Source organism: Vombatus ursinus, unplaced genomic scaffold, assembly GCF_900497805.2.
Source record: "Vombatus ursinus unplaced genomic scaffold, bare-nosed wombat genome assembly UNPS02010320.1, whole genome shotgun sequence".
Classification (NCBI taxonomy): domain Eukaryota; kingdom Metazoa; phylum Chordata; class Mammalia; order Diprotodontia; family Vombatidae; genus Vombatus; species Vombatus ursinus.
This window is the reverse complement of record NW_020950098.1, coordinates 3893163-3919969: the sequence shown is the minus strand read 5'-3', so window position 1 is coordinate 3919969 and position 26807 is coordinate 3893163. Positions and strand designations below refer to the sequence as shown.

General features: G+C 38.2%; 1 protein-coding gene across 1 annotated transcript in view; it reads left to right on the top strand.

The window, feature by feature from the left end:
• Positions 1-9307: 9307 nt before the first annotated feature.
• Positions 9308-26807, top strand: part of HMGA2 (high mobility group AT-hook 2) — a 199699-nt gene continuing 182199 nt past the window's right edge. The window contains exons 1-3 of the mRNA XM_027854148.1: positions 9308-9418; positions 12391-12477; positions 26297-26347. Coding sequence (XP_027709949.1) covers positions 9308-9418; positions 12391-12477; positions 26297-26347 — 249 coding nt within the window. The remainder of the gene's footprint in view (positions 9419-12390; positions 12478-26296; positions 26348-26807) is intronic.

The following is a 26807-nucleotide window of genomic DNA, read 5'->3' as shown; positions in this document are numbered from 1 at the left end:
CACCAGCCTCAGCCTTTCCAATAGTAGAGATTAGAGGTGTGTGCCATCATACCTGGTAGGATTTCTTTTCATATGCCTCCAGAAGGGAGTAAAAGAAATTTCTCAAGAAAGCTTCAGGATCTTAGATATTTTGAATGCTCTTGGAAGATTTAAAAAAATATTAATTCATTGACCAAACATTTTCTAAGGATCTGGGAAAAATACAAAGTTTAAATAAGATGGCATCTACATCCATAGAACTTAGTGTCAGATATATAGTCTCGATATTGACTATATCTAGATGTGGCTATTGATACAAACCGAAATAGAATCAACTGAATCTGATAGTTAGAATGATCACCTACTAATCTGACCAAGCATGCCTTCAACAACATCCCCAACATGGGATCAATTCAGCTTGAATATTTCTTATAAATCAGAACCCACTAACTACTTGGGCAGACCATTTCACTTTAGGACTTAGACTCCTGGGAATTTTTTTTTCTGACATCAAGCCCAAATCTGCCTCTTTCTAGCCTCCACTCATTGTTCTTGGATTTGGCCTGTGGGGCTAAGTAGAACAAAGTTAGTTCTTCTTTCATGGGATACGTCTTCAAATATTTGAAGACAGCTACTCTGTCCCCCTCAAGCCTTATCTTCTATAGGCTAAACATTCCACATTACTTCAACTTATCTTCACGTGATTCATTCTGTAGTCATCACACCAATCAATCAATAAGCATTTATTAAGTACCTACTATATACCAGGTACTTGTTGATCCTTTGTAAACATAGTCCAGCTTTTTCTATGTTTTTTTCTGAAATGCAGTACACAGAGCTAAAAACAAAATGCCTGATGTGGCCTGACCAGGGCAGAGTATAGGGGAATGCTTACTTCTCTTATTCTTGATGCTATTTCTCTTAATGCAACTCAGGATAGAATTTTTTTTTTTGGTCTGTTATGCCATACTTACATGGAACTTGTGGTCCACTAAAAACTCCAAATCATTTTCAGAGCAACCATTATCTAGTTCTCATTTCATCCACTCTGTACTTGAGAAGCTAATTGTTTGAATCCCAGTAGAGAATTATACAGTTGTCTCTGTTGTATAATATCTTATTAAAGCAGTCACTTTTTCTAGTTTGTCAACATTGTTTTGCATTCTGTCATGAAATATGTTAGTTATCCCTCCAAGCTTAATGTTATCTGCATTTTTTTTCCAAGTTAAAATTGACCAACTTGAATTGATTCATTCATGACTCTGGATTAGGTCTGGCTATTCAACCAGTTTTCGATATATCTAACTGTGCTGTTATTTATTCCCTCCTCCATATTATCAACAAAGATAGCATGAGAGACTTTGCTAAATGCCTTGCAGAAACTGAGATATCATGGTGTGCGTTGGAGTTGAATTAAAGAGAGACTTTGGTTTTAAATACTATCTCAAACATTTATTCCTGTGAAATCATAGCAAGTCACTAAACTGCTCAATGCAGTTTCTTCACCTATTTTCCCACCTGTAAAATGAGGGTATTAATACCATCTATCTCTCAGGGTTGTTGGGAGGATCAAATGAGACAATACTTGTAAAACTTAAAATCCTACATAATTTTAGCAATTATGATTTATTGTTATTGTTGCTGTCATCTCCTTAAAGAGATGTTGTGAGGAAGGACCTACATAAATGTGGTATCTTAAGAATCTAACTATATTATGTCTATGGCATGCCCTTGATGTGTTCCCAAATTTTGTCAGTGGTAGAAATGAAGTACAAGGTTCTATAATTTTCAAACCCTATAATCTTTTCTTCTTTGAAAATCAGGATGAAAATTGCCTTTCTCCAGTCCTGTACTACCTCTCCTATCTTCCAAGACAGGATGGTCAACAGCAATCACCCTTTCAGTATCATTGGACATAGTTCTTCAGTATCTGATGACTTGAATCAATTGAGGAGCATAAGAAATTTTCTAGTTGAATATTTCAGTTTTCTTACCATCAACTACCATACCATCTATCCTTCCCAAGAAGTAGTACTACCCTTTATTCCATTCTGCTTTTGCCCCAGCACAGCTAAAACATGAATCTTTTTTTGTTATACTTAGCATCCATCTCCAGTCTCAGGTGATTCTGGGCTTTCATGTTCCTGCTACGATTCTTAAAGGATCAAACTCTTCTCTTGGATTCATCCTCAGTAATTTGTCCTTCCTTCCATCTTCTATACATGTCTTTTTAAATCTCAGTTAATTTATGAGTTCCTTGTGCATTCTAATTAATGCCTTTAGACAGCTTTAGACAGCATCCCTTTATGTTACGTATTAGAATCATTTGTACAGAATTTTACCCTTGAGAACTTTCCATCTTTCTTGAGCAATTTCCCCTGTAGGATATTTCATCTTGTCTAAACCTTTTCTTGGTTTCTTTGAAATCTGCTCTCCTCAAATCTGAGAAGCATGTGATATTATGCCCAGTTTATTTCTCATTCTCTACCATAGATTTTATAGTGGAAATGTCTCTTAATCCTGAGGTTTCTATCATTTTTACTCCAGCAATCAGTTCTCCCTTGTTCAAAAGAATTAGGTCAAGAAAAAACTGTTTCCTCTTGTTTTTTCCTTCACCCTTCAAAGGATGAAATTACTGGCAAGGGATGTCACAAATTGATCAGCTGCTCTCTTTTTAGTATCACCTATTAAACTGATGTTCTTATTAAATTTAGTATTATCTACTAAATTTATGTCATCTATCACTTCGTTATCATACTGTTATTGCAGGTTGTGATCTATTTCTCAAATTCATTTTTCTTCTTTGTATGTAATCTACAGAATGTCTCCAGAAGAATATTCCTCTGTTTCTCCTCTCATTAGGAAGGCAGCTAGGTAGAACAGTGGATAGGGGGCTGGACCTGGAGTCAGGAAGACCTGCATTCAAATCTAGTCTCAGACACTTACTAGCTTTGTGACTTTGAGCAAGTCGCTTAATCTGTTATCCCCATCTGTAAAATGGAGATAATAATAGTACCTTACTAGCAGGGTTGTTATGAAGATAAAGTGAGATGGTGATTTACAAACTCAGTCTTATGTACATGCTAGCTGTTATCAATCCTTACCCAAATGTTCACTATGCTCCTCTAAACCTTGTGTTGCTAGATTTCTTAACTTGAGCATACCTTCTTAACTTGCAGAGCAGCTAGAGCTCTGCATTTGTAGCGGAAGTTTTCTCATTGGAAGTTCCCTATTCTAATAAAATCAGAGGTCCAGTCCAAATGTTCTTGATCTACAAAGCTTCTCTCCCTCAATAATTTTCTAGCCTAGTCCTTTTGAATAAGTCATATTCTTCTAGAGCTACAACCCATATAAAAGTCCTAGCCTACCAGGTTTTAGTGATACTTGTTAGAGCAACTTTTCATCCTTGCAATAGGATCTCTAGTTCACTCCGATCGTTAACTATACTTTATGCATTTATATATAGACATCCAATGCCGTAGGGTTTACTGTTCTGTCTCTTTTCTCTCCTTTGAGTCACTGGCCTTCAACTGCTATTCGTGCTCTCTTTATATACGTGCTACTCTCTATGCCTTGGAAAACCCACATGGACACGTTTGTCCTTTCTTCTTCCATTTCAGTTTAAATCCTGGTTGATTTATATTTACCAGAGCCCAAGCAAAGAATTTTTTTTATCAGTTTTTGTTAAGTATGACCCACTATTCCCATACTGCATATTGAACCATGATCCAGAAATAAAATTCTAATAAAAATGCTATCTTTTTAGCCAGCTCTTCAATTCTGAAGCCTTTCTCTTCTGAACCCCTTGTTTCCAATTAGAAGTAGTGTTGAAAACATGACCAGTGACCCCAAATGTCTTCATTTTTTTTACCCAGGTCTTCAAAATCCTTAGGTTTCAAGTACCTGGTGGCATCATTAGTCCCCACATAAATGACAAGAAATAACTAATGGTCATTAGGTTTGACAATTTATCAGAAGTTTTCTGTCTCAACTCATATTAATGCCCAAGACAAAATGAAAACAGTCCCTGACCGAAAGAGCTCACATTCTAATGGGGGAGACAACATGTAAATAAATAGATACATATATGATACTTAAAGAGTAGATGGAAAGTTGTCATTGTTCATTCTTCATTCTAGAAGAGGACAAATGACATCACAAGGGTGATGCTTGACTTTTGCTTGTGGATTGTATTAAGTGAAGCAGAACTGCACAGTTACTGTCTCTCCTCATCCTCTCCTCCAGAGTCATTGAAGTCCAGAGGCAATTGGAAAAGACATCCTGCAGAGGGTGGGATTTGAAGGAATCCAGGGATTCTAACAGAAGTTAGGAGGATGAACATTCTGGGCATCGGAGATAGCCAATGCAAAGACACAGGGACAAGAGGTGGAATATCAGGTTTGAGAAACAGCAAGTAGTCTAGTATATCTGTATAATAGAATGTGTGGGGCGAAGTATGAGAAGACGGGAGAGGATAGAAAGGAATCAGGTTGTTAAGAAATGTAAATGCCAGACAGAAGGCTTAGTCTTTAACCATGGGAGTAATGAGGGAGCCACTAGACTTTGTTAATGGGAAGGGGAGAGGACAGAGAATGGTCAGAACTGTGTGATGGGGAAATTGTATTGGGAACCATGTGGACAATAGATTTGGAGTGGGTGGAAGAAGGCAGGGAGGCCAGTTAAAAGACTTTTGAAATAGTTGAGGTGATGAAGTGATATGAGCCTGAACTAGGGTGATGATTTTTATGAGTGGAGAGAAGGAAATGTGTATAAGAGATGTTGTTGAGGTAGAAAGCACAAGATTTGGCAAGTGATTGGCTTTATGGGGGGAGTGTTAAGAGTCAGGGATAAGAGGAAGGTTATGAATCTGGATGATTCCATTCTCCATCTTCAAAGCTGCCTGGTTTCAACTTCACAGAATAAGATGCCCCTCCAAAATTAAACTGATCACTTCTAACCTCATCACCATGATGCTAACTCAAGTCTTGGACACCACTTCCCTCCATCTCCTTTCCCATCTGATCGAAGATCTGGAGGATGTGGTACTAAATCCTCCCAAATCCCACTATTGACCAGTATGAGACTGTGACCTGCTTCATTGCCAATCTGGATCAATTTGGCCTTTATAGGCAACCTAGGGGGGTCTCCCCATGCCATTCCCATGGGCTCACAATATTAATGCCAAACTTAGTTAAGACATCTGATCAGCTTAGCCCTCTTCTGCTCAGAACTCCTGGGCTCAAATAACCCAACAATCTCAGCTTCTTTGGTATCTGGGTGTACAGAGATGTGCCATCACATCCAGCTATGATTTGTTTTAGAAATTTTTAGAAGGAAGTCCCTTCTGGCTTTGAGACACTATGGTTCTAAGATTTTGAAATCAGGAGGAACCTCTTACTGGGCTCAATGGGGTATAAAAGAAATACATGACATAGCTCATGCTTTAAATTTGCTTACAAAAAGGGGACAGCTTATGCTAGACTCAGATTCAGGAAAGTCCTGGGTTCCTGCCTTTGACATTGATTAGCTTTGTGACTATGCACAAATCACTTAACCCTTCAGAGCTTCATTTTCTAATTCTGTAAAATGGGAACAATGACTCTTGTAGTACATACACCACAGGACTATTGTAAAGATCAAATAAGAAAGTGTATTTACAAAAAAAAAAAAAAACTCAACAACTTTGAAAAGCTTGAAAGTCCATATGTCAGCCATTACTACGAAGTACACATATAATAATTAGAAGGGAACAGCATTACAACTTGATACAATTAAATGGTTCTAATTAAATGGCTAAATGGTTCAGCTAAGACAATTGGAGAGTAGGGTAATGTATTGTAAGGTGTTAACTGAACGATTCAGACAATGTGAGCAAAAAGACTTAAAGGGACCATTGGGAAAGGATTCATGGAAGAGTTAGACCCTAAGCTAGATCCTTGAAGGGCAGTAGGATGTGGAAAAATGCAGTTTGTGGAGGGCATTCTTGGTAAAGTCAAGAGTTGGGGAATGTGTGGTTTTTTTTTTATCTTAAGCTAAAGGTCTAAGAGAGAGAAATGTATCAGAGTGTTTCTTAAACTCACTTTAGCAATTTCGCTTTAATAAAAAATACACAAGTGCACCAGTTTTATGAGGGAGAAAAAAACCAAGTACCTCATAATTTCAGAGCTTGAGATAAAAAGACATTTATTTACATATTGAAAATATATGTGAACTTGAAATAATTCTTAGGGATTGTTTCCAAATAATTGAAAACACAATGCAAAATGATTTAGACCAAAGTTGGTGCAATGAAATTTGTTTCATATCCTTGTTGCAGTAAATTTTGGAATAGAGAAAAGTTTGACAGAAAAATGACAATGTTCTAAAAATAGAATGCTAGCGTTTTGTTCAGCTTTTTCTGTGTTTTTCTCAGTCTCAGGTCATTGCAAGGATTTAGTGGCAGGAGGAAAGCATTAGAGTCCCCTTCTCATCTGCCACCTTAACAACAGTTTTTTTTTTTCAGCTGAGTGTGGATTTCTCAGACCCTCTTTTCCCCCTATTTACAAAAAAAAAAATAATAATAATACTTCCAAAACTAAACACTAAGACATTGTATCAGCTTCAAGATGCTTCCTGACTTGAATCTCTGTTAACTTTATTCCCTACTCATTTTTAACATCCATCGCAGTACAGGCAAAAACAAAACAAAAACACACTTGTGCATGCGTGTACAAATGTGCACACTACAGCACAAATCTATGTCCATATTCAAATACACGAATTTGGTATTGAAAAATGCTATTGGAATAGCTATAATTGCAACCCCAGTAGCAGAAATGTAGGGAAAATGGCTTTGAATCTATTAGAGGAATCCCTCAGATAAAGCTTCTATCTTTCCAGCCAAGTTCTGAGTCTGTGGTTCCTGTCAAATCTTTCCTCAGTCAGCTGTTGGACTCACAATTGAATGATGTGAGGCACTCCCTCCCAATCAGGGCTAAGTGTTCCCAGACCCATGCAGAAAATCCTGGATTCTCTCTTGCAGAGCTGAACAGAGCTGAATTTTCAGATCAGCAATGGGCAACTGAAAAAAAGATTTCAAAATTAAAATGCTAACCAATCAATATTGAAATGTATTTTAAAGACATTTTGATATGCCCTACAGTGCATATAACAAAGAAGTAATTTTTATGGTGATACAACTATGGCTAGAAATTGATTGTTATTCCATTATGGTCTGGGACTTTGAAAAATAGCCGTATCTTTTCTGGGTTAAAACTTCATTCTTGGTATCAATCCAAAGGTAATTTGGGGTGGGGGGGGGTGATATGGGAAAAGCTGAACCTAATTGTTTCCAAAGGTTTTCTGTTAGTTAAGGATGAAAAACGGCGAATTCTCCCCTTCTTTAAAAATGAACTTTGACCTTTGGGGTGTTCACATAACTCAAAAACCGTCTAAGCTATAAACTTAAGGCTTGGCAGCACCGGAATTTTCACTGATAAAGGAGAGTAAAGACGCATTGAAAGAAGAGCTTAAGTATTTTAAGTCCTCCGAAGTCCTCCAAGAGTGTGGCTGACCATTCTTCCTGGTTCTTAGGTAGAGGTCTCCACGCGGGACACCCAAGCCGGGTGTGCACTGCGGAGCCCTCAGCAAGACAGACTTACTCCCTCTGTTTCTTTCTTTCCTGGAAAAAAAGTTTAAAATTTCACTTGCATTCAACCACTAAAGATCATCATTCTTCTTTTAGTCTCTAATCAATTACCGATATCACGCGTTTCTTCATTCCTCTTTTCTTGTCCAATTGATTCGAATCTAACACTCCCAACCAGCGAAAGAGTTGTCCTATTTTTTTTTTTTTTTTTTACATAATTGAGATCCAGGTAACCCCTCTTTTCCTCTCGGCTAGTGTTGAGAAACTGAAGAGCGGTGATTTGGAGCTGGGCTTAACTCCTCTCTTTTCTTTCACAAGTCAATCTTGAGTTCCGTTCCTGGGACACTGGAATTCCCTATTCTACTCCCTTTAAACCAGGGTCTGGACTAGGGCATGAACGGTCCAGAACACGTGAGTGTGTCTCAGTATGGAACATGTGCTGTGCCTCCCCACTGCTGCTGTATTTCTAATGTTTTCTCTGGCCTAGGTCCAACCCCCATCTCTAGTGTGTGTGTGTGTGCGTGTGTGTGTGTGTGCGTGTGTGTGTGTGTGTGTGTGTGTGTGTGTGTGTGTATTCCGCCCGGCCTCCTCTTTGCATCCCCCTCTTCCTTCTATCTCCCATCCCACTCCTACCACGACCCCCGGCCACTGCACAGCCCCTTCCTATTTTATCGGTCCGTGGTTGGAGGTGGCCACTATCCACTCCCTCCCCCTGGCGCATCCCAGTTGAGCACTTGGGTAGGGCTCACCGAGTATTTGCAGCCCAGGCAGCGCAGGGAGCACACGGACTGAGGGAGACTCTGGGGCTCTCGGTCTCGGTCTTCTCCGCCCCCTACCCCATCCCGCTCGGATTTGTTTTCAATGAGAGCTCTTGTGCCTGAGCGGCGGCTCCCGCCGCCAGAGACACCGGCAGCCTCGCAGCTTGCCTGAAACACTCGCTCCTTTTCCATGCCTTATTTGACTTGGTTCCGACCCGATCTGAGGGCGACAGCACTCTGAGCCCCCACCCTCCAGTTTGCTTTCCATCTGCAGGAGGGTTTTTTTCCCCCCTCTCTTTATTTGTTTATTTATTTTTATTGTGAAGGAAGAGAGTTTGGAGGAGGTGGGGGAGGGGGTGTAGAGAAAGGGACGTTCCCCACTAAACATCGCAAACAACACAATAAAGGCTGCTACTTCTCAGAGTGGCTTCTGAATTGCTCCTCGTAGCCACTATCCCCTGCTTTTAAACTGCCAATAGAAGAGATTCTCCCCCCCATCACTTCAGTCCTCCCCCTCCTCTTCCCCTTCCTCCTCCTCCACCTCTTCCTCCTCCTCCTCCTCCTCCTCCTCTTCTCCTCCTCCTCCTTCTCCACCTCCTCCTCCTCCTCCAGCACCATCACCCTCTCTTCTCCTCTCCTCTCTTCTTTTTGGCAGCACCAGGACGTCCGGTGCGAATGGTGGCAGCCACAGCCGCATCAGCACGAGCGGCAGCAGCAACAGATCTTGTCTAAACCTGCCCCCCCCTTTCCCTCACGCCCCTATCCCCCACCTCCTCCAGAAAGGTGCTGGGAGGATTTTTCGGAGCTGAGGCGGAGCGGCTGCAGCGGCGGCAGCGGCAGCAGAGGCGGCAAACAGCAGCGGCGGCGGCAGCGGCAGCGGCAGCAGGAGCGGCGACAAACAGCAGCAGCGGCGGCCGCGGCGGGAGCAGCAGCAGAAGTCAGAATGAGTGGACGAGGCGAGGGAGCCGGTCAGCCTTCCACTTCCACCCAGGGACAACCTGCCGCCCCAGCGCCCCAGAAGAGAGGACGAGGTCGACCCAGGAAGCAGCAACAAGTCAGTAGTAAGGGAGCGGGCGCGGGGGAGGGGGGGGCAATAAACCCAAACCCACCACCCCTGATCCAACTCTTATACACCTCTTGTGCTGGACCCGAAATCCAGACAGACCGAGAGCCGGGAAGACAGAAAGGTGACCGGCGCAGGGCTCCGGAGTTCCGCCCTCTGCTCAGTCTTGGAGGCTGGGGGAATCGAGCGGGCGCCGGGGTCTGGGAGGGGGTGTAAGGAACAGAATAGACCTCCGGGTGACTGCTGGCTCCTCTGCGCATGGGAGAGGCGCGCGGGGGGCTCTGGGGGAAGAGGAGAGGGAGAATAGGGGGAGAAAGGGAATCTCCGGGGAGCAGAGTTGGGGCTGGGGGCGGGGGGAGGGAAACCCTGGGGAGAGGGAATAAGGAAGGAGGTGAGAGGTATTTTTAGGAAAAGTGTCTCCCTTGAACTTTCGCTATTGTCCTGGCTTTGCTGCGTCTTGGGCTTCCCCATGTAAATCTGTAACCCGGAGCCGACCAACCAGCGCTCTTGGGCTCGTTTCGAGCTGATTTTGAAATTGCAAGAAGAGAAGGAGGTGGCAGTAGTGGTGGCGGAGAAGGGGACTGAGGGGCTTCCCCGGGCTGTCGCTCTCCCGGCTCAGTGCAAGCTGCTCTTGAGTCCGGGCGCTTGGAGAGAGAGGGTGGAGAAGCCCCTCTCTCTCCATCCCAAAGACCCGGACGGGAGCTGGAAACGAAAAGCAGCCCTGTTGCACCCCCTCCTCCCTTCTGCCCCCCACTCAAATCACCTCTGGCTCCCACTCCCCACCGCTAGTGGCCCGATTCCATTCACCTCCCTCCTTACAAAGAATGCCTAGGGACCGAACTGGCGCTGGGGGATCTGCAGCCTCCTCTCTGTTTCCAAGAGCTCTTTAATAAGGCGGCCAGACTCACCAAGTTCTAGAGGCCTGCAAGGGTTAAGGTGACCCCAGGAAGTTGCTACAGGGGAAGACCCCTCACACCGCAGCAAGGTCCTAGGACCAAGATTGGATAAAGTTGAAAAGGGCCTTTTTATAAACTTGAGAAGGTTGAAAGTTATTAGGTCGGTTCTTCTGTCTTCTCTTCCCCCCTCCCCATTAGCCTCCCCCCCCCCCACAGTCCGTAACCCACTTTGCGCAGAAATGCATAAATTAGACCCTGCTTTTCCAGAGTAAATCGGTGGGGGGTGGGGAAGGGGCGAGAGAGTGGTGACTGGGAATCTAAGCACAGTTGATGGGTTTTGTCTGCGGATGCAACCAATTAAGCGTGCAGCTTTGCTGGGCGTCGTGGAGAGGAAAGGACTAGAGGTTTTGTTTGCTGTAATCTCCATGTTTTGCCAGTAACTATTCGAAGAGAAGATGCCCAAGGCACCCTAAGATCCCGAACTTTAAAATGCTTGACTTGGTAAATTCTCTGGAAACCCATTCGTCTGGTAAATCGAACGAGGAGAAAATATTCTGCTCAAAGCAGCCCGAAGACTCTTTCTCAAGGTGGGAAAGCTAAACGGTTTTTGCCCTCGTTCTGTTCTACTTCCGAAGAGTGTAGAGAATACCCTTTGGAAATCGAAAAAGCAGAAGCAAAGATGGAACCCGCGAAGCCCCCTTCTGTGCCCCCAAATCTCAATCTAATTTTTTCCCATACACCCACCCACACTATTTATTCTCCACTTGTAATTTCCTAGAGGAAAAAAGTCCAAAAGTTGAGCGAGATCTGAGAATGTTGAGATTTTAACTTTGCATTAAGCCAAGTTCTCAAAAAAAAAAAGAAAAAGAAAGAAAAGAAAAGAAAAATGTATGTCTCAAAATCTACATGTGCCTGCAATCGCTCCAGTACTCTACTGAATTTTGGAAGCATCCCTTTCCAGTTTCCCTAAATATACATATGCAAATTTAAAAAACTTTTAGTCCGATTTAATTTAACCACGGGCTACCCTTAATCAGTCATGCCACCTAAGCTGAATGAAATGTTCACTATTCAGAACCAGAAGGGTTTCCTAGACTTGATGATTCACTGGATAAATATTTATGATCTGTACTATTCAGAATTCATATACCATTAATGAGTTGATTAGTTACTATAAACTAGGAACCTTTAAAAAAAAACTTTTAAATGGATAGGGTTGGTTTTTTGTTGCTGTTGTTTTTTACCCCATGGTATCCCAGACCCCTTTCTGTCTCACAATGCCTACTCTTCAAACTATCTTCATAAGGAATTTCCTAGGAGGAAAGTTTCCTAAAGAAAATGTGTTGTTTACTTTCTAACAAAAGACAGATTTTCAAAAGACTATGCCAACTATCTGAAGGAAATGAAGAATTGAAGTAACTATCCCGATATTTCAAACACCCGCCTACCCCACCCCCACACAAATGCCTTAATTATCTGGACATTTCAGGAAAAAGGATTATTTTGACCTGAAAAATCTAGCTAATTGCTCCAATCCTTCCCAGTGAATATGCACATTGGGTTTTAAGGGAAATAATGTATGAATGTAAGTTATAGTATGAAAAAAACTAATTCATAGTCTTTAAGAAAAACCTGACTACAAATTGCTTTTCAGTTTTCCAGAATGGAGTTATAATATGAACTACATGTTGCTGTTTTATGTTAAGTGTAAGTAAAATGGATAACTGATATTCATGTTAAATGATTTCATTTTCAAGAGTTCCCAGTGCAGGATTGTGAGAAATCAACATCTTCAAACACTTAGGATGTGCCACCGAGTCATTCCTTTGTTAACTTTTAGAGTAGAAATGACGTCTTGTTTTCATATGCAAAGCAGAATTTCCTCTTTGAACACTTAAGTTCTCCGTATAGTTATTTCCTCTTTCTGTAAACTCTGTATCATCATTCATTTACACTTGAACTGCATGTGGTCTAAAAGTTAGTTGAGCAGTTCAGGCTGATAATAGAGTTGGAGGGAAATTTTACTTTAGACTTGCTTGCCACAATAGTATGTTTTTCTGTGTTTAGGAGCCAACAGGTGAGCCCTCTCCTAAAAGGCCCAGAGGAAGACCCAAAGGAAGCAAAAACAAGAGTCCCTCAAAAGCTGCCCAAAAGGTGAGATTTCCAGGGAAATATCTCCCAACATGATCATTGTTTTCAGCAGCAACAGTTTCCTTGTTATCTCAATCATTCAAGGTCCAAACCTGAGGATTTGTTCCATTTGAATAACCCAAGATACATTTTTCAGGTTTTACATTTGTAAGATGTAAAATGTGATTTAACCTTTTTTCCCCCCAGGAAAACTCTAAAGAAAAAACATATGAAGACAATTTGGTTGTTTTGGGTATATCTTATCTATCAATCTATCAATCAATCAACCTATCTATCTATGAAAAAGGAAAAAAACACAATAGTAGACATTATCAGAAGGTAGAAAAGATTTCAGTGTAATTATTGAGATCTGTATTAATTAAGGTAGTTAAAAAACCAAATTAAACATTTTGCCTAGTTGTGGAATTAAAAATTTTTTTCTTTGAAATAAATGAAGATTCATTTCCTGTATCCTTATTTACAATACCACTTCAAACCAAATCCCTCTATTAAAGCTAAGTGCTTTGTCAAACATGTGGTAATTCAAAGTAAATCCAATTATGTGTTGATGGAAATAAGTGCATTTCTTGAAATTTACAGCTTTAAAATGTGATCGTAATGTAAACTGATTGTGAGTTACAACCCCAGTGACTTACAATGGATATTGTTGGATAATCTATTCCAAAGAGCTTCCTTATTTTTGTTTTTGTGCTTTAAGTGATAATTGGACCACTTTAACAATTTCAACAAATTTTAACAAATACAATTTGTTGCAATTCAAAAGTCCATTTAATAATTTGTGATGTAGTACAGTGCAGAACCCAGTCAAGTCTAAGATTCAGGGTCTCTTAATAAACTCTAAATGACAAATTCAAACAACAGTTTCTTCCCATTGGCTGAATTTGATTTGCAAAAGTTATGTATTAGAGTCCATGCTATTGCATTGCATGTTGGAGAATTTTTGGTGAACAGAATGAGTTGTGTGCAGCCTTGAAAATAAATACAGGAGTCAGGTTTCTGTAGCACGTAACACTAAAAGGTCAGAGCTAGTCCCCTAACTTAAAGGCATGAAAAGTGCTTGAAAATAAAAGTTCGATGTGGTTAGGAATAAATTATGATACTTGGTATAGATATTTATCCGTCTTTAGTAGATCTCTGAAAAGTGAATGAGAGAGACAGAGAGACAGAAGGAAGGAGGGAGGAGGAAAAGAGAGGGGGAGAGAGAGAGAGAGAGAGAGAGAGAGAGAGAGAGAGTTGGAAAAGAACTAGGGGTTCATGTCAATGTGGTTAATTTTTCTGTGTGGTTTACTTTGTGTCTGTGGGCATTGACCATGTCATATGTGATAGTTTCAATGTTATACATTTCCATAGCAACTTGTGATAAATATTAAGTTATTGAGGGGGCGAATATGGTTTCATGTCTGTTTTATTTTTAACCGTTTTGAATAGCTAGTTGGGCAATCATATTTATAGAATGTGTGTTTAAATTCACATATGTTTCCCAGAATCTAGACAAGGACTGAGCCATGTTTTAATCAATAGATCTGAAAGTGACTGATGATGCAAGTTCTTATATTTTATATTGAAAACTAAGAAAGAATAAGTTGATTATTTGAAAGAGTTAATTTTCTGTCAGTCACATTTTATTTACCATTGGATTAATGAAAATCAATTTTAGAAAAAACTTTTTTTAAACAAAAAAGGTACTCCAATTTTATAAACAGTAAGTCCAATGAAATGAGATGCCATACCTTGCCATATTTGTGACAAAGGATTACATTTTGAAGTAATTGTGTGTTTAAAAAAATTATTATGAAATCCTCCAGGAAGAAATCTTTAGTTTTCCTACATGAGTAATTTTAAAGTTCATTGTAAGGAGGGGCAATTTTTATTCCAAATCTGCTGGAATCAAAAGGGAATTTAAAAAAAGATCATTTCACCTTTTCGAATTGGAAATATTCACCTGATAACTAAGAAAACTCAAAGCCCTTTCTTTTAAGCAGAAAACCAAGAGGTCTTTTTACAAAACACACTAACAAAACAGCACTGTCTGTGCTCCTGAGTTATGTCTGACTTGCTTTTAGTTTCTTTCATGACAGGCCTTTTTTAAAATGGGCATACATTCTATGCTCTATTCACCCAGTCTTTAGTCAATCTACAGATGTCTTGAAGAGTGGTTGAAATTTTCAGAATTGAAGCATGTCTCCAAATGCACTTTTCTGCCTATTTTCTAAATAAAGTGTCCCCTTCTCTCTTGCAATCTTATACTATCAATCCAAATTATACAATTATTCCCCACAGTTCACCTATGAGAATTGTAGTCATATAGGTGAATCAGAAAACTTGCCTACAGGTTTGTCTTATTTTCCCTTGATCTCACAAATGCTTCCTTGTAATTTGTAAAATAATGAATCACTATGCTGAAATTTAAGGTTCTAACTGGCTATAAAAACAACATTCATTAATTTTTGTCAGATCCTTTACATAGGAACTTAGTTGCTAAATACATGGAGTCAAACTTTCCTGAAGAATAGTTGTGTTTTTTCCAAGTAAATCCAATGAAATATACAGGAGAGTTCATACCATATAAGGTATAGATAGACCACTAGAATTCACAGAGCCTAATAGAAGGTTTCACAATTAGCTACTTGGGTTTGTTTGTTTGTTTCTGAAGCACTGCACATCATCATGAAAAATATATCACGAAAACTAATACAAGACCTTAATAACCACACAAACTTTATAAATTATTATTATTGTTATCATGATTATTATTATTATTATATTGTCAACAGTAAGTGCCCTTAAACTGTTGGGAAAAAAAGCTTACACTAGGACTCTGATCGTGTTGAGTGTTTAAAAAATCTTGGGGCATGATGTTTCTCTACTTGTGGAGTTTGTGTTTGGTTGGACTTAGTAAACTGGCCTTGGGGCATTTGAAAACAAACTGTTCTTGTTAGGAAATTAGCAATGTGAAACTTGACAATGCATTCAGAATGTTGCAAGACCAATTGGACAACCCATAAAGTAGCAATTACTATAATTTCAGGTCAGGCACATATAAAAATTGACTTAAGCATAACAAATAAAACTTGTTCAGAAATAAACAAATACAACTTATAATTTTGACTACTGGGGGGAGGGAGAGAAAAGAACACTGATATCCTGTTTTAAAAATGAAGGAAAAGAAAATGGCTACATGTGTCTAGAGTAGATGTGTGCCAGTTTACAGTAGGCTGATATCCTTCAAATGAGGCTTCAGAATTTTCTCCTGTGCAAATTTCATGTTGGTACTGTTTCAAATTAATCAGATGAAAAATGACTGAAAGTGGTTGTTTTCCTCTTTTAAACAAATAAATAACCAACAAAAATATTGTGCTTTTAACTTTTTATTTGGATTTTCATATTTCTTAGATTGAGGGAATTAGTTTTCATTAGTTTTTCCCCCAATTGCCTTATAACTCTTCTGTGCTTCTCATGTTGGTACTTTATAGAAATACTGACATAATGTTTCCCTCATTTAGAATGAAGAAAGCAATGTTATTCAGAAGTTAGGGGTTTTTTTGTGACTTCTTAATCACAATAAAGAACATCAGATGGTCACTTGTAAATATTTAGTGTATAAATGAACAATTTTTTTAGATCAAAAGCTGATGGTCACTCCAGCACTTTTGAAAACCTTTCTCTAAGGTTTAATTAAATTTTATTTGGAAGGAAGTTAAATATTTAGGAGGCCTCAAGGTGAGAGAAACCGATTGGACTTTGATATTTTGGTCAGTTCTGTTCTTAGAAGCACCGTGGAGAATGGAAGCCATGCTCATCCAGGTAAAATGTATGTTTTTTCTTTTTTGTAGAGTGCTCAGCACAATGCCTGGCATGTAGTAGGTATTACATAAGTGCTTGTTCCTTTCCTTTCCCCCTTCCCCTTGAATTGTCTATGCAATTGCCTATGTCCTGACTTCATTTAAACCCAAATATCAATTATACACTGGAAAGTTAGACTTGTGCTTTTTGTTAATACTCATTCCACACTAATTCTAGATCTTGAACTGTAAACAGTATTTTATAGATTATTACCAACCCTCCACAACTATTTTAGGACAGATTTTTTTTTCTTCCTAACTGGTCACTTCAGACAAACCTAAAAATCTATTTGATGACTACAATCAGGAGACATTTCAAAGGATAGAGAGGCAGGCAGCAAAGAGAATAACCAGAATCTTGTTTGTTAGCAAATTCAAGGAAGATGACTTGGAGCTTTTAATAATTCTGTTCCTGTCCCAAATATAGGTACTATGCTATTAAGAGTTTTAGTTTTATTCTTCCAGAAAGTATAAGGCATGTTAATCTTACAGTGAGGGGGGGTGGTGCAGAGGGAGGTGTTTCCATATCTCTGTCTACATTTCCAAGGAAAAGGCCAGAATTTAAATCATTAAAGTCCCCAAAGGGAACTTTCCCCACTATTGTTTGCACATTTTGGCATGAATTATTGGCATAATTGCTTCATAATGACTCCTTTTTGGGAATGTAGGCACATCTTCAGTGTACCATTAAGTCTAGTTGACGTCATCTTTGCCCCACACCCGTTTCTATCTCTGAACTAGAGATTATGTTCAAACTAAGGAAGAAACAAATGCATTATCATTGTTTTAGAAAGTAACTAGTTAGGGGAAACCCTGTTGTTTTATTTCTCTTCACGAGAGTTAACAACAGCCTCTTTTCTGAAAGCTCTCAATTACTTTGACTGACCTATACCACTGATAGATTTTTATCTTGAGGTCTCTGCAGATCATTTTGCGGAGGAGATAGGGTATACAAGATTGCGATTATGTTGCATTTGGGTTCTTACTTGATGAGAGATCAATGCCAAAGAGCATTTTATGTCAGTTAAATTATTCATACCTGTGGTCTTGTCTTTGTTAATTGACTTAATGCTGTTTCAGAGCCCTCTTGGAACTGCATGGGTGGTAATGGGCCATCCAAATTCCACTGGACTGTCTGCCTTTGCTTCCGTGTTATCAGCTATGGATCTCTTAACCGTTAGGAAGGAGCTAATGGTGAACAATGACTCATTAAATGGAGCATTAACTGTATTTGTGACTGGTTTTTGTTTAAATGCCCCTCTCCAAGTTTTTGAATGATACTTTCTATTTGGTTTATCCAGGTGTGATGTGAACATTCTACTAGTTACATGCTAATCTCAGAGGCTTTGCTTAGAAAGTTGCCTTTGAGAAATGTCATTATTATTCACTATTTTGCTTTTAAAAGAAAAAGGTAGAGAGTGGAGGAGTTGGGTTAAAATTTTAATTCTGATTATCTTTTCTCTTTTTTGATCATTCTCAATTCTGATGAACCTTTCACTTTTCTTACTCAGTATTAAGTTTGATATTTTGATGAGATAGTGATATTTATATCATGAAGCCATATAGATCTGGCTTTATGATATTAATTATATATATGTTATGTTAGATGATGAGATATAAGCTTTTTTTATACTGAAAACTGACAACATTTTTTTAAACATTGACTATAAAATGCAAGGAATTGTAAGATGTTCTCAAAATTTACATAACAAAAGATGTGCTGGCTAACTTTCTGTGACATAAAGATTTTTGTAACATATTTAAATTATGTTGAGAAGTTGAGTTGATCTAGGGGGTGGGGAGTGAGAAAGATAAGACTGGGGAAGGAAATGTTTGACAAAAGCAATAAATTGTGTCTAACATTAGTCTAAAACAATGATCCATTCAATATTTACTTTCCAGTTATGGTAATGTTTTGCTTTAACAGACAAATTAGGCTCTTTATAATTTGAAATGATTACCCGAAGAAGAAAGAAAATACCCTTTGTAGACTTTTCTACTGAAGCTTCCTTCAAATATTTGTTGTAGTTACTGACATGCTTTCATTTTGGCTATTATATTTCCCCACTGGAAATTATTTTTTCTCCTATTACTTTATTCTAACATCTTTCTGTTTAGAAATTTTATATTTTAAGATATGCGAGTATAGGACAAGCTTGAACTTGAGAAAATGTTTGATGAGGTATGTAAGCAAGTATTCTTACTTTGTCTTTGAATTTCAGGATAGGGTTTGGGATGTAGTCCTCTATCAGTTTATAGGAGTGGAGAGTGGATTATCTGCACCCCCAGGCTTCTTTCCTTCCTGTGTAAGAATAGAAAGTGTACTGGTTTTATTTTTTTTAAAGAGGCTTTATTTTATTTTTTTTAATGATCAAAGATTTATTTTCTCTTTTTCCCTCTCCTCCTTGAAGAAAAGAAAAAAGAAAAGCCTTGTAATGAATATGCATAATCATGTGTTATAATTCTCACAAAGGTCATGTTCTAAAATGTGAGTCTCATTTTGAATCTTGAGTCTGTCACCTTTCTGTCAGGCAGTGGGTACCATGCTTCATCATGGGTCCCAGGGACCATGGTTGGTCAGTGCATTGATCAAAGTACTTAAGTCTTTCAATGTTTGTCTTTTCAGAGTTGTCAATGTATTGTTTTTCCTGAAGTTATGTTTCCTAATCTATAAAACCAAAAGGTTTGACCAGAGGACGTCAAAGCTGCCTTTCCACTTCGAAAAATTTCTATCCCCTCCAAGGGTAGAATAAGATTGGAAATTCTAACAATATGATAATCAAAGATAATAGTAACATGGTTTCAAATATTTACACATTAAAGATAAATTTGCCAAAAAGTCTATTTTATTTCCTAACCTATTGCTTTTATGCACATTGTATCTTAGAACCTCAATTTCAAAAACTTATTCTAGTATAATGCATTGTCATTTCATCTGTAGGTAAGTCCCTCTCCCCCAGACTTGCTTCCCAAAGCATTAAATTTTGAAGTGTAAAACAAAAAGAGAAAAACATGAAGAAAGAGATGAATAAAAGGGAAAGATGTGTAAAGCCTGTGGGCATCTGCAGAATTCTAAAACTCTCCTAAAAATGTGATTCTTTAAAAGGCAAAATTCCCATTTCCCTTTCAAAAGAGAAAATTTGTATCATAGAATTAAATGTAATGAGAGGTTGGAGTATAGACTTAGTTACTAGTAAAGAACCTTTCTTTGAACAGCAATATCTTGGGAAGCATTTAATGTAGCAATGAATATAAGAACTAATCTTATGATCAGTTAGATTTCCAGGCATGTTTATTTGTAAATACCACTATTTTGGTGGCCCTTGCACAGCTTATAGAATGACTAAAAGATAAAGGTTTCAAACCTCTAACAGAGTTAGTCATAGAGGATAACTAAAGCATTTCATTAAGAAGCAGTCTCATGAGGGAGTTTCAATTTACATGTAACATTGGTCTGAACTGCTAAACAGCAAGTTTGCTTTTTTAACAAGTCTGAGTGATAATCATGATATTTTGTCCTCTAGTTAGTGGTATGAGTTTTGTTTTTGAATAGGTTCATTGTCAATAGGATTCTCACTTAGAAGTCATCATATTTGCCTAGATAAAGAAAGTCTGGCCTCAGTAATTTCAGGTCAGGTCCTCTCTTTGTGGGGTTTGCTTTCTCTGACTTTAAAATGCATTGAAACCCTTTTATAGCACAGTTCAATTATTACATGGATTCAGCTATACCAGGATAAACTCATCTGTAATTCTATGATTCTCTTAATGTCCCTTGAAAGATAACAACTACATACAAAAACTCTTAGGGCATGTTTAGTCCTGGAACCCAGACATCATAAAGGAGGTGCTTGAGTGCACATATCAGTGGAATTAGCCACTGGGTAAATTATGTAATATGACAATTGCTTTGGTAGATTAAATCAGATACTATTTCTCTCTCAAGAACTTCAATACATGCTTGTAACTTAGTGGGCATTAGCCAAAAGACTTATTGAATAGTTCCCTTTTTTTTAAAGCCACATACATTCTATATAGCCTAGTACAAAATGAATTGACTTCAAAGAAAATTTGTCATTTGCTGTCTTGACCTGTAATGACATCAGGTGTCTCAAAGAGTCATATATGGTGTGAGTCAGCCTTCATTGAAATGAGTCTATTTTCCTACCAGGTTCAATTCAACCTTGGCTCTTATGTCTACATCTTAAACATAGGAACATGTTTTTGGACAGCCAAAAGCTATCATCACCAAAAGAACTCCATGTAGTAGAGCCCAGTTTCAAAATATGAGAATAGAGGAGAAAGGTAAAAGGCTACTCAGTTGTCCTCTTGCCCCAGGAAACTACTGGGACATTGCAAAATAATTACTTGTAGTAGAAGTTAGATATGTAAGTGTATGAGTTTGTAGATAATCATTTTGCTTACTTCACAAAACCTCAAAGACAGCTACACTAGATTTTTTTTTGTTTAGGAATTCAATGGTTATTTTTTAAAATGAAAATTAAACTAAATTTAAATAAAAAACAGGCATTACAAAATTAAAAGAAAAATCTCATGTTTTTTCATGGGGAGTTCAACCAAGAGATTCTAATGTCCATTGGTATAGGAACTATAGCAACCATTGAATCATTAGGCTTTAAAAATTTTTTTTATTTTTAATTTACAGAATAAAACAGGCATTTCCATAACATAGTATAATAATAAAAATGATGATTAAAAATAAAGAAACCCTCTGGGTGACAAAAGCAGAACGACATTATTCTGACTCATGATGTCTAATCTTCCCGTGTGAGTTCTTATATGTTTAACATGATTTACAAGGTTTTCTTTATATTTATTTTGGTAAACAATGATCCTTGATTTCCTCAAATGAGGGCAGTTGATCCTCCTGAATTTCTTTGGTTTAAAAAAAAAATTATCACCTAGTGTGTAGCCTTGTAGGGGCAGCTAGATGAAGCAGTGGATGGAGCACTAGGTCTGGGTTCAAATTCAGCCTCAGACACTTACTGGCTGGGTGACCCTGGGTAAGCCACTTAACCCTGATTGCCTCAGTTCCTCAGCTGTAAGATGAGCTAGAGAAGGAAATGGCAAACCACTCCAGTGTCTTTGCCAAGAAAACACCAAATGGGGTCACTAAGAGTTGGACGTGAGTGAAACAACTGAACAACAACAAAGTCCGACTTTCCAGCCTTACTTTATCTGGTCCATAAATAACAGATGTGCGACTGGGTCTGGACTTTAAAAGTCTTACTTGCTTGGTAGAACCCATATGACTTTCCCTTCTGCTTGATAAAGCCTTTGCCAACCTGAGATCATCTCTGTACCAACCTCCTTAGACATCAAAATGAGATTTTAGTGGAGGTTCCTTTATCTAGAGGGGTAGCTAAGTGGTGTAATGGATAGAGTGCCAGACCTGGAGGCAGGAAGACCTAAGTTCAAATCCAGCCTCAGACATTTACTAGTTGGATGACCTTAGGCAATTCGCTTAACCCTGTTTGCCTCAGTTTCCTCAATGTGTAAAATGAGCTGGAGAAGGAAATGGCAAACCACTTCAGTATCTTTGCCAAGAAAACAAGGGGTCACAAAGTGTCAGACACAACTGAAAATGACTGAACAGCAACAACTTTTATCTAGAAAAGTATACATATGCACATGTAGAAAGGATGTGGGGAAGTCTAATAGAAATTACTAATTGCTCAGTATCATAGGGGATGTCAAAAAATCATTTTCTTGTTATAAAGACAAGATGCTTCACTTACAGGGGGAAACCATCTCAATCACTGCTTAAAAACAAAAAAAGCTCACACTGTATTCAAAGAACTGATAGTGGTCCAGAACCAACAGGGGTATGGAGAAAATCTAGGGCATATTGCAAAGGAAGAAAAAGAGAATTTGCCATGGGAAATTGATTTTATAGAAGATTCCTGGGACCAGAGTCTGTCTTTAAAGAGGCAATTCGTCCCCAGGGAGTTGGAGTTAGATGTGAGATTCCTAATGATTTTCTAGATACATTTCACAGATGCTGGCATTCTTGTGGATTTGGAAAAGTATCTAGAATCATAGAGCAATCTTGAGTACTTGAAGATTTGGATTTATATTAGGTTTGATAAAAAAAAGTGGGGATAATTATTATTCATGGCATAATTGATCTGTTAGAGTAATTGGCAAAACTACCTAATAGCTATAAAATTAAAAGTGATAGCATAGACTATTTTTCCATGTAGATATTGTGGAAGTGCATTCAGCTGTATTAATGTCAATCAGTTTAAATCGATGGCAATAAGTTTTGTGTTTTACATTTTAGCTCATAAATTTGTTTCATATTGGTGCTATGTTCATAAAATTCTTGCACTGTAATTTTGGGAAAATATTCTAGACATATGGAAAAGCTGTTAGTATTTGAAAATGATACCAAGAATGTGATGCAGATGTAACATTAGGAAGTTAGATATTCTTTGATCTGAGTGCTATGATTGATTTAGGAATTAGAGGTACCAAGTAGAAGAAACACTTGTCTAGGAGACAGTACCCTTCCTCTGGTTAATAATTTGCCTTAAGCATTTGAATGTGTGCATTACTGCATGTCTCAAGTTAATTTGGTTTGTGTAAATAGTACAGTAGACATTGGAAAATTTGGAAATCCTATCAGAGCAAGGTTTGAAAACACTGCAGTTCCCAAGGACTAGGAATATTCTGAATGTAACCAACATGTGAAATATTATGTTTAAAATGATAAATTTGGTGATACTTAGACATCCAACCTCTACAAGACTATAACTTATCCAAATGACTTTCATCTTATTTTTGAATTTGCTAAGTTATAGTAATTTATGTTTTTTTTAGAGCCTCATATAGCCCTAGGAAATTGCCTGCAGGCATCTTTCCTGTTCCACATCCATGTATGTGACATTCTGAAAAGACCTTTACTAATAATGATGATGAGGATGAGGATGAGGATGATAATGATAAGTAACATTTTAATAGCACCTACTATGTGCTAGGTAATGTGCTAAGCATTTTACAAATATTATCTCATCTGATTCTTACGATAAGTCTGGGGGGTATTATTCAAATTTTACAGGTGAGGAAACTGAGGCAAATAGAGGTTAAGTGATTTGCCCAAAGTCACACAGCTAGTCAGGGTCGCTAGGTGGTGCAGTGGATAGAGGACTGGGCCTGAAGTCAGGAAGACCTGACTTCAAATCTGACCTCAGATACTTACTAGCTGGGTGACCCTGGGCAAGTCACTTCAGTTCCCTCATCTGTCAAATGAGCTGGAAAAAGGAAATATCAAACCACTCCAGTATCTTTGCCAAGAAAACCCCACAAGGGGTCATGGAAGAGTCAGACACAACTGAACACTAATAACACACAGCTAGTAAGTCTCTGAGGCTGGATTTGAACTCCAATCTTCCTGACTCCAGGCCCAATGCTCTTATAAGCTGTGCCACTTCACTGCCCACTGGAGACCAAGTCACTGTATCTATCAGGAGACTGAATTGGCAGAGTAAGAGTCACACATTTCAGGGCATGAGCAAACATTGGTACCTTTGATTCTGTAGACTGATGATTTCTCCATAGAGGAGTTGCTCAGGAATACAATCCAAGGACATCCTGAAAATGACAGGGCAGTTACAGAAGAGATGTAGACAGATTCCAGAGCAAAGGCTGAGGCCTTTCTCTTTGTACCCCCTGAGGCAGAACAATCCATATTTGGTCCTACTTCTTCCTCCACTTGCATTAGCCAGTCCACAAGACCTTGCCCATATCCATGTCCAGCTCTTTTTTAAATTAATTTATTTGATTTATTAACAATCGCTTCCATAAGCTTTTGAGTTTTAAATTTTTCTCCCCCTCCATCCCCAAGATGGTGCACAATCTGATATAGGCTATACATATACATTCTTATTAAACATATTTTCACATTAGTGATGTTGTAAGGAAGAATTAGAACCAATAGGAGGAACCACCAGAAAGAGGAAACAAAACAAAACAGAAGAAAAAATTAGCAATTAGTATGCTTTGATGTGTATTCAAACTCCATAGTTCTTTCTTTGGATGTGGATAGCATTTTCCATCATGAGACCTGGGAAGATGTCTTAGATCCTTGCATTTCCAGCTCTTTTTTACCTAAATTCATCCTTACCATAGTCCCATGCTTGGCATAATGAACAGGAGCAAAGGTGGACAACTGGTTCTGCTACAGTCCAAAACTGGTTTGGTATCCTCTACATTTTCCTTTAGAATAGTATTGTACTTGTTGGGAAACCAGTCAAGACAAAGGCAGTGATAAAATGAAACTAGTGTTATATATAGAGTAAGAGGACTTAAATTCTCCTCTCAATTCTGCCAGTCCCTAAGACAAGCCACTTCATTTTGGGGGAACTCCTTTTCCTTATCTTTTAAAAATGAATGGGGAGTCTTTCTAGCTGAGGGTCCCTTCTAGCTCTAAAATGATAAGATCTTAGTATACTGTGATACCAGGAAGATGATCTATGAAAGAAAGACAAACTCTCTTCAAGTGCTTATGATTAAACTTCATGCAGAATTATATGGAATATTTGATGATAGTAAGGCTGCTGATTAAGGCAGGTAGGTGGTACAGTGGATAGAGGGCCACATCTGGAGTCAGGAAGACCTGAGTTCAAATCCAGCCTCAGACACATACTAGCTAGATGATCTTGGGCAAATCACTAAACTTTGTTTGCTCCAGTTTCCTCATCTGTAAAATAGTAATTACTCCAGTATCTTTGCCAGGAAAACCCCAAATGAGGTCAAGAAGAGTCAGATGTGACTGAATAGCAACAAAGGCTGCTGATGATATTACAGTTACTGCTTTTGTAAGTAAATATTTACTAGGGTCCTGGTGTGTTCCTGTCTCAGGGAATGGCAATTTTCCTGTCAAGGAAACTAAGTGATTATTTGGGGGCTCTTTTCTCTATCCCTGAGTTCTTAGAGTCTCTGTTGGGTAGATTATATTGGCAAGAAATACAAAAACATACCTCATATGGTTTCAAGAACATTTACCTTTTGAAAGAAATGCTCATGTGTTTAATAAAAATAGCAGACATTTATAGAGTTTTTTTTTATAAAACACACTACATGCTTTATGTCATCTAAGCCTCACAATAATCCAATGAAATAGGTGCTAGAGGAATCATTATCCCCATTTTACAGGTGAGGAAATTGAGACTCAATGAATAAATTTGCTCATGGTCACTTATCTAGTCAACACTGGAGTAAGAATTTCAACATGTCTTCCTGACTCCAAATTCAATACTTGATCTGCTATTACATAACGCTGTTCTCTCTCTCTCTCTCTCTCTCTCTCTCTCTCTCTCTCTCTTTCCCTCATATATGGATATATATATGCATATATGTGAATATACATGCAGATATAAATACACATACATTAGCCACGTATATATGTGTTGCATGCCCACTTATGTATTCATATCATGTCTAAATACTCCTAAACTACTGTATGTACACATATATGTATAGATGGATAGATAGATAGATATGCTTAAACTAACTTTTTCATATGTCTTTTTAAGTATCTATGGTTTGTTCAGTCAAGACTCTTGAGGAAAAAATCTTGAAGACTTAAGAAATATTTGATTTTGTAAATAATCCAATCAAAGATTTGAAGAAGAAACCTTTTCATTATGTATTAAGAAATGAGAGCCAAGCAGTGTATGCTCAATTACTTTTACTTCTTTTCATTCACTTTAGGGAAGGCCATAGTCTTTATATTTCATAACAGAGGTTCAAGCCTCTCTTGAACACTTTCTTTTGAAATGAGGGTAACTGGAATTTATTCAAAGATAAGTATTAGGGCAGAAAACAAAGAGCTTTTGAACCAGCCATTCAGCTCATCAGTGAACATAGAATAACACTGGAAAACATGTCACATGTCCAAATACTACTAAACAGTGCCAGGATGTTAACCATTTACTTGGATTTCATCCTTTTCCCCCCAGAAAGCAGAAGCCACTGGAGAAAAACGACCAAGAGGCCGACCCAGGAAATGGGTAAGTAATAAAATTCCAGTTGTATTTTCTTATCTTTTGACTTCTTAGAAATAACTCTCTTCATTATCTTGTGTATGTTGGGCAATTGGCAGTGGGAGGAGATATACAATTCTTTAGGTGGATTTATGTGGATTTCTATCTTTCATTTCCTTCTGATTTTGTGAATCTTTGAATGGGTTAAGGCAAAAGTGAAAATATCACAGGCAAACTTCCTGCCTTTAGACTAAGGACTAAGGACACTTATTTTCTGAGAGTGATGACTTTTATTTAATTTCAAGTGTTGCTTCTTGAAAAGCTGCTACACATTTAAGTACCTTTTGTCTTATTGACTATATTCAGATTTTGGGTCCATGACACTCAAAATTCATTCAGTTCACTGAAGATTGTAGTGAATGAGGTGATTTCTCCCATAGATCCTTATATTTCTTTCCAGTTGCTATTTCCCATATCTCCTCTTTCC